Below are 11,451 nucleotides of genomic sequence, written 5' to 3'. Positions count from 1 at the left end.
TTATTTGTAAGTACGACAGTGAAAATTTTTTGAAAGCAAACATATTTAAACCAGATTTACTGCTGACATGGAAATAAATAAATAAAAAACTCTCATTATGCAATGACTAAAATAAAGTTGATCTTTACTGTCGTAATATTTTTAGCTTATGTATTATTATATTATTTTTTTAAATGTAATTGCTGTTACAGTTTTTTTCCTTCTTTTTTTTCTTTTTTTAGCTAGCTCAGGCATTTAAACATGGTTTCTCTTTAAAACTCATTAACCACCATAAACACCATCACGTTTTTTTGGTGTGGATCCAGTTCTAGCTGTTGTGCCTGTCTATGCATTTTAGCTCTATGTTTGGCTGACGATGACGCACTTTGACTCCGCCCAGCGCGTTCCTTTCCATCCGCGTGTCCGTAAGTTAGCTTGTGTCCACGCCGAGGGTCTCCAACTTGGAAGAGAAATGCCGTCAAAAATCATCTTTGACAACCAGGAACAAAGTATGGATGAACAACTGGACACTGTGGCGGATGCTAAAGCCTCCAAGGTGAGCAGAAACGGTTATTTTGTTTTGTTCAGGCTGAAGAAAATCTTGTGACTTCTTCCTGCTAGGTTCCTCCATGTTTGCTAACAAGAACATGTGGCTGATGCTAACCTTGTAGCTTTCACAACGAAGGTCTTCTAAAGTTTATATTATGGATTAAAAAATAGGCGTCTTAATGATTCATTAATTAATAAAAAATATTTAAATGTGAATTTGAAACAAACTGTCAAAAGCTGAAAGCTTGTGTCTGGTTCGTGAGGTCGGAATTCCCAAAATAAACAAAGTAAAAATCTTAAATTCTTTTCTCATATCTCTATTTTCCACTTGACCTTATTGGCAAACGTCGTGGCTTAATGGATAGAAAATAGGAGACATTTAAAGAAGGGCAAAGTGTAATTTTGTAGATTTCAGTTGAACTTCTTGTCCCTCACGACGCGAAAGCGGAATGACGTCACTCTTCCAGGTAAACTACAACTCTAAATTTTGACTACAAAAGGCGCACTTAAAGCTGCGTCATCCAAAACATATATATGTACACACGTGGATACAAGAAAATACACGTTGCTGGACCATAAACGTTAAAAAACGAACCTCGCAATTGCACCGGCAATGTTAGGTTGGGGTTGTGAGGGGATGTAAACTAGCGGGAGAACATGTTAACAAAGGGATGATGGGAAATGAGCGCAGAATTATTCCATGTCAGCATTCTCTCCCACAACTAGGAGGTGAAGTTCTGACAAACTGCTGCCACTCTGCAGAAACTATGTTTTAGAAAATGACACAGGTTTTTGATTTTAGATGAAAGAAAACGCCTTTCGATAAGCATTTGTTTTTTAATAGTGATAAAGACTATTTTGTTGTGTAACTGTTTTGTCATTCAATATGTTAGCGATATATCTTTATTCGCAAGAATATATTTAAAAGATCCAATCTAAACTTGGATAACTCTACATTAACTCTGAAAACATACCTGTATTAGGTTTATCCTCTCCAGTTAAGTACCCCTTTTATTTGATGTCTTGTTCCTTCGCTCACAATAGAAGAACAAGATCAAGGGGGAAAAGAAGCTGAAGAAAAAAGAGCAGCAGATGGAGGAGCAGGAAGAGGCTGACTTTGAGGCCCCAGCACCAAAAAAGAAAAAGAAAAAAGACAAGACGATGGTGGAAGAACAAAACGGCCACATGGAAGAGGCCAATGGTATTTGCGATGGTGTTCAAACGCCGAAGCAGAAGACCAAGAAGAGCAAAAATGGCAACATAGACGTAAGTGTTTTTTACAGAAAACTTAGACTTCAGTGGGAGATGACTTACTAATGTTATTTATTACATTTATTAAAAGACGGTGGAAGAACAAAACGGCCACATGGAAGAGGCCAATGGTATTAGCGATGATGTTCAAACGCCGAAGCAGAAGACCAAGAAGAGCAAAAATGGCAACATAGACGTAAGTGTTCTTTACCGAAGACGTAGACTTTATTGGGAGATGACTTACTAATGTTATTTATTACATTTCCTAAAAGAAAAAGAAGTCACCATGAGGTTTTATTTTTTAAAGCATTCCAAAAAATGAAATAATGCGTATTAAAGGTATATTAAAATCATCTACTTTGGAGCTAAATTTGTAGTTAAATTGAAGACTTTTATATGAATACAAAGCCTTTGTAACTTGTATCAAATTTGTCCCTTTGCAGAAAAAACAAAAGCAGAAAGCAAATGAAGAGACAGCAATCAAAGAACATTCCACCCCAAACACGCCATCCCCGTCCAGTGATGACTCCTGTGACAGCGAAAAGGAAACGGTAACATTTACAATATTCTTGAAACTTTCCCTTCTAGCCTCATCAGTCATCACACTGCAGAATTTTCTTTATTTGATCCGTTCCCTGAGGAAGCAGTGCTCAGGAACCATTTCATGTTTGCTTCCTTATGTTTGTTGACTCTTTAACACAGGTGATGTCGCTAAAACCCAAATAACACACTCTTTAAAGGGCCTAGATCAAGGATGCTCATTATGTCGATCCTGATCGACCGGTCGATCTTCAGGGACATGAGGGTAGATCGCAGGCCAGCAAAGTTAAATTACAGATTAGTAGATCTTTAAGACATTGTCATCTCAAAAGTAGCTCAAAAAGTGTGAACACCCCTGGCCTAGATCATGCAGAATCAGTTTAATGAGCTTTTAATTGTATTACAATGTTCATTTCTCACTAAAAGTAACCCTAAAGCGGTGTTTTGATCCATTCATGCATTTCTGGGTAGTCTTCTAAAAACCCTTCGCTCTGAGCACCAGCCCCTCACCACCCACAAAAATGAGCGGCTCCTAACGAGCTGACAGACCAATGAGAACAGCCCCTTCCCGGAAGAGTCTGCACCGCCCCCAGGCCAACACAAACACACACTTTCTCCTCAGAGCCAGAGTGATACTAGCAGAATTCTATATGGTTAATTTAACATCAAATTGGGCAAAGACGATGTGTTTTACCACAGATGTGAATGAATTCAGTTTCACCTCCTCTTGCAGTACTCTTCCACTTTTCCTCCTCCTAAAAGTGTCCTGTCCTTTTACTTTATTTTTTTACCATGTTTTGAATGTTGGTTTTGAGCTTCTTTTGTTCTATATTGTGTTGCCTAGTGTCTATATTCTTAAAAAATGCTTCAATAGAGATAGTCTGTGTGTGTGTGTTTGTGTGTGAATGTCTGGCTAAAAACATTTCTAATTTAGGAAGAAACTCCAGAACAGAAAGAAGGAGCGTTTTCCAACTTCAGAATCTCTCAAGTCACAATCAATAAACTGAAAGGTAAAAAAATTTCTTTTACTTATACGTTATTATTTTTATGGCAGCTAAGTGCCAGACATCTTGCTTTTTTATTTATAATCAGACGTGCTCTTTTTCTCTTTAATGTTTTACCATTTGTGTTGTAAATGAGAGAAAATGCTTAAATGCAGATACTTGACCAAAGCTTTTTCTATTTTCAGTTATAAGCAGCTATAGTTGGGTTTGGGTCAAACAAAGTTTTAAAGTCTGTGGTTACTTGTGTGAAGATTTACTTATACATCTAGTCACTTGGAGCCCCAAAACTTGAAGGTTTATTGATTTGTTTATAACTAGTAAAGGATAAGTCAACATAAGTTTTTAAAGTGTGCATTTATAGTTTACAGTATTACAATTAAATAAATCTTCTTTTCATTCAGTTTTCTGTTACAGAATTTTCAGAATAAATTCTCCAAATGCGGAAAAGCCTCTGTTGATGTCAGATAAAATTCAGACTACAGCAGTAAATTTGGACAAGGCTGCTCAAATCATTTTGTTGGAAGTTTAATTTTATGAACTGTTATGGGGACCCATAGGAGTAAACATAAAAGTAATGTGTTTTCCCCAACTTTAATAACAAAAACACCAAAGGATTGACAAAACCGTAACCTCCTTAGACTAACATTAACAGAAGAAAACATATGTGAAAGAAAATGGCAGTTCACCCCTACAGCGTCAATTAAACTACACCAAACAAAAGACTTCAGAGTGGGCATGAACAAAGAACTACACAGTGCAACACACACTACATAACAGGCAGAGAAGAACACCAAGCTGGAGTGAAGACAGGTAGTAGCAAAGCTCCCTTCTCAAGGTCTGGAGGTCCACACACACATGCTTTTAAAGGCTGCCTCCATCAGCTTGGGTCCAATGGAAGCCACACCTTTCCAGCACCACACCTGAAAGTAAACAGAGACAGACACAAAAAGATCCACAAAAGCACTGAAGTCCCACTCAAAGAGAAATAAAATCCACTAAAATCAGAATAAAAAGAAATCAAACCTAAATACGGCCACAACCGTAACAGAACACAACATGACATTGATTTGTACTCAATGTAAATCCAGGCTGCTTCAGAGTAGTTGAGATCCTTCGGTGGTTTCCACAACATCCCAATCACTTTCTGTCCTTGTTGCCTCCTTCTTCTTCTCTCCCTTGATCAGCTCGGGGAGTTTCTTACCTTTTTGATATTCAGGTGAAGACATTTAATCCTGTTTATGATGGGGAGGATGTACTTGCTCAGGCGCGCACAGGAACAGGAAAAACTTTCTCCTTCGCCATACCTTTGGTGGAGAGGCTGCAGAAGGAGGGCGGAGAGACGACCCGAGGTAGACCCCCCAAGGTAATTAACAGACCTCGAAGAAGTGGCATGGATGCTTTTTATTAATGCAGTATGACTCAGTTTATGTTGTCCCTGCAGGTTCTGGTTTTGACTCCTACCAGAGAGTTGGCCATCCAGGTGGCGAAGGACTTCAAAGATGTCTCCAAGAAACTTGCCATCGCTTGTTTCTATGGCGGCAGCTCATACAACCCACAGCGTACGTTTATTCCAAACACTCGGTGGTCTTTTCTAAAGTAATTAATTCCGGTAACTTTGTCAAAACCAGTCCGTTTGGACCGTTGAAGACTTGTGGCCTTTTTCTAAAGGTGGGGGGCATATCTAAAGAAAACTAAGATAAAAAATGCATTTGAATATTTCTGTATTCAAATAGTTTTGAACCAGAAGCAGATTAACAAATGCTCTGCTGGGCGGGCCACAAGCTCCCTGCTCCGCTCCATTCTGATGCATTCACTTGTAAACGTCTAGATCCATGTACGGTTTTGTTTTCCTCGTGTCACCTGGCTCACAACTACAGCTGGATAGCTTCAATTTCGCTTTCCCTTTTTGTTGCACCGCTAATGTTATATAGAGGGTGTGAGGGGCTGTAAGCTAACTGGAGAGTGTAAACTGAGAGCTCTCAGCAACATTCAGGGGAAGGTCAGAAGTGGATTTCTAATGAACTCCTGCTGCTCTGCAGAATCTGTCCTAGATTTTTTTAAATTTTGGCTACAAACGATATAATCAAAAGACCACTGGTTGTAAAATAGATCAAAATATGATCAGTGTGGGACTTTACATTTTTTACTTTATTCACATGGAAATTTCCTAAGTGTAGAGAAAGATTTTTCCTAATGTCCAAAAAAGCTTTTACTTGTTTCTTCTTTCTTATTGCACTTCTGTTAATTGTTAATGTAAAATATCTACAGTACAGACCAAAAGTTTGGACACACCTTCTCATTTAAAGTTTTCTTTATTTTCATGATTATGAAAATTGCAGAGTCACGCTGAAGGCATCAAAACTAAACAGAATGCCAAGAGTGTGCAAAGCAGTAATCAAATCGAAAGGTGGCTACTATGAAGAACCTACAATGACATATTTTCAGTTGTTTCACACTTTTTTGTTATGTATATAATTCCACATGTGTTAATTCACAGTTTTGATGCCTTCAGTGACAATCTACAATTTTCATAGTCATGAAAATAAAGAAAACTCTTTGAATGAGAAGGTGTGTCCAAACTTCTGGTCTGTACTACTGTATTCTGTTATTTGTGACTTTTGGTTCCTCTGCTCTTGTCTAGTCGATGCGATTCGTAATGGTATTGACATTTTGGTTGGAACTCCTGGGCGCATCAAAGATCACCTTCAGAACCATAAACTCAACCTCTCTGATCTGAAACATGTGGTTCTGGACGAAGTGGACCAAATGCTGGACATGGGCTTTGCAGAACAGGTTGAAGAAATTCTGAGTTTATCTTACAAGAAAGGTAAGTACCATTGGTTTGTCATGATTTCGTTTGCATATCTGTCCTGCCCTAAATATGGAAATGGGTCACTAAAGTTTATTTGTTTTTCTGCAGATAGTGACACCAACCCACAGACTCTCCTGTTTTCTGCCACTTGCCCCCCTTGGGTTTATGAAGTGGCCAAGAAATACATGAGACCAGGTTGCAAACATGTGGACTTGATTGGCAAAAAGACACAAAGAGCTGCGACCACTGTTGAAGTAAGTATCCGGATAAAAAAACATACTGTCAAAGTTAAATGAACTTCCTAATGTTTTTTAAAAGATAATTGCTGTTCTGTATGTGAACCACCTGCACAGGTAATGCACATTTTCTGTCTTGAGTTATTTATTCAAATTCTGTGTTTGAAACCTGTGCAGCATCTGGCTATAGCCTGCCACTGGTCCCAGCGTGCTGCAGTGATAGGCGATGTCATCCAGGTGTACAGTGGCAGCCATGGCAGAACCATCATCTTCTGTGAAACAAAGAAGGAGGCAAATGAGCTCTCAATGAATGCATCCATCAAGCAGGTAGACATGCTCACAACTCATGCAGAAAAATCTAAAAAAAAATAAAACCCAAAGATTAATTATTAGAATTTATTTTGTGTTTACAGAGTTCCCAGACCCTCCACGGGGATATTCCTCAGAAACAGAGAGAGATAACACTGAAAGGCTTCAGAAATGGAGCTTTTGAGGTTCTGGTTGCTACAAATGTTGCAGCTCGTGGATTAGACATTCCTGAAGTCGACCTGGTTGTCCAGTCTTCTCCACCAAAGGTGTGGTTGTCTTGAAGCAACTATTCACTATTGCAAGTGTGCAATGAGGCACTTTTTTATTTCTAAGATTAGTGTAGATAGATACACTCCCATTTTTAATTTTTTATACATTTTTTATCTTAGTTATTTATAAAAATAAACAAAGTTTGAAGTTACTTATGCAATCGTTACTTTCGGGTTTGCGCGCCAGAGGGGTGATCATAAAGAGAGCTTAGTAGAAAAGTTAACTAGGTTCTCTCAAACATTTGGATAGATCCTATAGTTTAAATATGTTAAAATGTCTTGTTTTAAATCAGGACGTAGAGTCATACATCCATCGCTCTGGGCGAACAGGCCGAGCAGGCAGGACCGGAGTCTGCATCTGCTTTTACCAGAGAAAAGAAGAGGAACAGCTGCGCTATGTGGAAAACAAAGCTGTGAGTGTTTCAGATATTCGCTTCACCTCTTTATCAGTACTATAATATTTACAGAATTATGAAGGGTAAAATTACCATCAAAAAATGTACACTTGTGCAATAGTGAAACACTTCTGATCTCAAAAAGTCTGGTCTTAATCTTAAAATCAAGTAAAGATAAAAGGAAGACTGAAAGATGCTTTGGTTTGTGTTCATGTAAAAAAAAAGACTAGAAACAGAAGAAAAAGACAAATTAAGGCATTCAAGAGCTTTTATTGTTACTTAAACATAGCTTTTCTTTATCAATATTATTTAATGTCAGTAATATATTTAATATTTATTTAGTCCAAATAAATGACTTAGAAACATCTGTGTTGTTTCAAAAAATAAAAATAAATAGTTGTTTGTGCTCATCTTGTGCCTTTTTGCATTTGTTGGTATAACATGTTTCATGTGTGCTGTTGCTTCAGGGGATCACATTTAGACGAGTTGGTGTCCCAACCGCCAACGACATCATCAAGGCGTCCAGCAAAGACGCTGTCAGGTGAGCCACTCTGCACCCTATATGCCCATTTTAGAAAACACTGGGACAGTATTGACAAATGAAAAGCAGATGAATAAAACAAATTTAGACATTTGACTTGTTAGTCCACACATTACACTAATGGCAAAAGAGGACAGAAGGTGGCGATCTAGGACCTGCAATAATTTACCTGTAGTTCTGATTTGCACCTGAAGGGGGCCAGAGGTAAAGAACGGTTCTGTGACTCCATGATGCCACACTTCAGATGCCATTGTTGAGAAATACTAACACTCTTGCCGTAATCATGTTAATTCATGTTTTGTCTATAAATGCAGGAGCAGGACACAGACTAAAGAAGTGGAAATGTTTACTTTTAAATCCATTTAACTCTCTCCCAGTTTCCTCAGTTTTAAAGTTTTGGTGCATCAGAATAATGTGTTTTATTTCAAATATTTCTCAGTTGCACAAAATAGTCTCACTGTTACACAAGTGAGCTGCCTAAAGATCAGTAGTGCTGGTGTGATAAATATTTTCTCAGTGTTTTTCATTTTTCTCTTTGTGATTAGGTTTCTGGATTCTGTTCCGGTCACAGCTATTGAATATTTCAAAGAGTCTGCAGAAAAACTGATCGAGGAGAGGGGAGCGGTGGAAGCCTTGGCTGCAGCTCTGGCTCACATTTCAGGAGCCACAAGCCTGGAGCAGAGATCCCTCCTCAACTCTGACGCTGTAAGATCCCATCATGCACACATACTCAGAGAAAACCTTTTCAGAGCCTGTCTGCTCAAAAGGGGTCCATTTAAGGAGAACATTTATTGTAACATTTTAAGTTAAGTCATTACTCTTAAATTGTCTGCATTCAGCTAGATTTATGCATAAATTGCAGCGTTATGTGTGATTAGATGTTAAAGATCCATTACAACGGAAATTGTTTCTTCTTCATTCAAATCGTTGTGAATCAGGAGCAGACAAAATAATGCAGATTGAAAAAGAGCTCATTTGTGAAGTATAAAATACGCAAAAAATCCAGCAATGGGGAGGAGAACGGGGGTGGAGTTGTTCCATGCTAAAGGTCCCATCCACTACTCTAAAGAACCACTGTTGCTCTGCAGAAACTGTCTATGAAAACAACACTGATGTCGCCTAAAAAGGGCATAATCATAATTAAAAGACCAGTGGGAATGCTTTAAAATAGATCAAAAGGGTGGGGCAAATCTTCCATAATTCTATTCAAAATCTTGAGTTTTATGATGCATTGAGCTGATAAAACACAGCAGTTTTTTTCTCTTTTTGTAACTTAACTGCTCGACAAAATCCAATACAGCAGGACTCGATGGAGTTCTGTGTGCAAATGTTGAAGAAGCATTGGCTTATCAGAATGGAGGGTTTGGTTTATATTTTTAGATGACTGTTTTAACCAAATTGAAACTCCGAATCAATTTACCAACATATTTGCTCTCCATGGACATCATCACTTTTTCTGTTTTTGTTTATCCACTTGTGCTTTAAAAATCTTTTGAGTTAGTGTTTTTCTTTTTAGACTTCATACTCCAAACTAACTGTTTATAAACACATGAACCTTTTCTGATGTTCTTGCAGGGTTACACCACTATACAGATGACCTGCTCTCAGGAGATGCATAATCTGGGTTATGCCTGGAGAACCATTAAAGAGCAGCTAGGAGACGAGTTTGAAAACCACATTCACAGAATGACCTTCCTCAAAGGCAAAAATGTAAGTAGATCTACACACAATTGGTGTAAAAAAATGCACTTATTATTTTAAAAAGTTAAAAGCTGAACTTTTAAAATCTTTTATTTTTCCTGAAACCATGAGAAGCATCTATGAAATATTTAAATGTTTTTCTGGGTTTGACAACATTAAGAAAATGTAGTCAGAAAAAAAAGACGTGGTTTCTGTTTTTGAGGAAAGTTGATCCATAAATCCAGTCTAGAAAGGATTAGTGAAAAATGATCAATGTCTGGCTCTAGTGCCTAAAATGCATGTAAATGAGTAACCTGAACCTTTGTTGTTTGTCACAGGGAGTTTGCTTTGATGTTCCATCTGATAAAGTCAAGGAGATGATGGTAAAAACACACAGCAAAACAGAATTGAATATGTATTGAAAATGTTCAGATAAAGTATTGAAGGAGTATTCAATTTGGTTATGTTTTACAGAGCAACTGGCAAGATGGTCGCCGCTGGCAGCTGACTGTAGCCACAGAGCTCCCAGAGCTGGAGGAGAAGCAGCTCGGTAACCGTGGTGATAGGAGCTTCGGGGGTGGTAACCGTGGTGAAAGAAGGGGGTTCAGAGGTGGAAGGGGAGGAAATTTTAGGGGTAATGGCAACAACAGGTTCCGCAACAGTGGAGGCGACTTTAACAACAGCAACCGAGGAGGACACAAGCGCTCCTTCAGCCAAGCCTTCGATTACTGAGCAGCCGGCCTGTGGCTGGACTGACTGTGACTCAGAGACTTGCAGCGTTTTCATTGGCCGTCAGTGAAAGAGGCACAACTATGGCAGGTGAAGCTTTCACTATTAACCAGGTCCAAGCTATTTTCACTCACGAGTCATAAGAATACTGATAAAAACCAAATGTAATACTTTGTCAGTTAGGAGTTTTTATTTAGAGCTTCTCCTGTGACCAGTATATCTACAGAGCAGGCCTGTCAAGGGTGCTTGTAATCTTTTTAAAGTTGATGCATCAACTCAAAAAAAATGATGAAAGGAAATCCTAAAAGGAGAAAAGTTACTTTTCTTTCTCTTCTTTTCTTGGGGTGGATGGTGTTAAAAATATGTTAATACTTTTATTTGGCTGTACTTGCCCGACAATTTGTAAACCTGACTTTTTTTTTTACACAATTGACATTTTTAGAGTTTGTGTTGCCATAATACAACAGTGAACAGCAGGAGTCAGTCCAGTACCCCCCGCTGAGATTGCCCTCCCCGAGAATTTATTTAATGATTGCCTTGCAATTGCTTTTGTTTAAGAACTGTCAACTTCGTTCATTCATTTGAATGAAATTATTCAATAAAAAAAGTGAATTCATGTCGCTTTCTTTGTTCTTTGAAAAAAAAAAAAAGCCTCACATTGTACTTAACCCTTGTGCTATCCTATGACCCCACCCTTACAGTTACCTGTTCTCCCTACCATGATAAAGGTAGATAAAGGTGGAAAGATTTCATGTAATCCATGGACACCAGTGAAGATCACAAATCATTGAAGAAAAAAGGTTCAGAGCACTCACTGTCTAGTGGGTCTAGATGACCCAAGTCCCAATGTTAAAATGCTTAGGATAGCACAAGGGTTAACAGTGCCTTGCAAAAGGATGTTTATCCCTTTTGTTGCTTTCATAAATTACTTATGGTCAATAACATTTCTTTCCACACAAAAATGTACTAGATAAAACCTTGACTGTCAGTGTGAAAACAGAATTCTACAAAGTAATGTCAATGAAACACAAATATGAAATATATTACACACATACATAATTATTCACCCCCTTCAAGTCAGTATTTTAGTAGATGCACCTTTGGCTACAACCACAGCGCTGAGTCAGTGTGGAAAAAGGCTCAGCAGAGGTTGTACT

At 38.2% G+C, this 11,451-nt stretch overlaps 1 protein-coding gene across 3 annotated transcripts; it reads left to right on the top strand.

The window, feature by feature from the left end:
* The first annotated feature begins 340 nt into the window (after positions 1–340).
* ddx21 (DExD-box helicase 21) lies at positions 341–10,910 on the top strand. Of its 3 annotated transcripts, none has more exons than XM_023953533.1 (17): positions 341–535; positions 1,573–1,689; positions 1,871–1,975; positions 2,223–2,330; positions 3,254–3,329; positions 4,508–4,686; positions 4,765–4,882; positions 5,965–6,150; positions 6,244–6,389; positions 6,549–6,698; positions 6,785–6,946; positions 7,243–7,362; positions 7,812–7,885; positions 8,431–8,590; positions 9,461–9,595; positions 9,904–9,948; positions 10,040–10,910. In XM_023953533.1, exons 1-17 carry the CDS (start codon positions 356–358, stop codon positions 10,295–10,297), a joined length of 2,319 nt encoding a protein of 772 aa, XP_023809301.1. In that variant the 5' UTR covers positions 341–355; the 3' UTR covers positions 10,298–10,910. The 3 variants fall into 3 exon arrangements, with proteins under 3 accessions (XP_023809301.1, XP_004067286.2, XP_011490446.2); XM_004067238.2 differs by having other exon boundaries at positions 1,573–1,794; XM_011492144.2 differs by lacking the exon at positions 1,871–1,975 and having other exon boundaries at positions 1,573–1,794.
* Positions 10,911–11,451: the final 541 nt, after the last annotated feature.

The sequence above is a fragment of the Oryzias latipes genome, chromosome 3 (assembly GCF_002234675.1).
Source record: "Oryzias latipes chromosome 3, ASM223467v1".
Classification (NCBI taxonomy): Eukaryota; Metazoa; Chordata; class Actinopteri; order Beloniformes; family Adrianichthyidae; genus Oryzias; species Oryzias latipes.
This window is presented reverse-complemented; position numbering and strand designations above follow the sequence as displayed.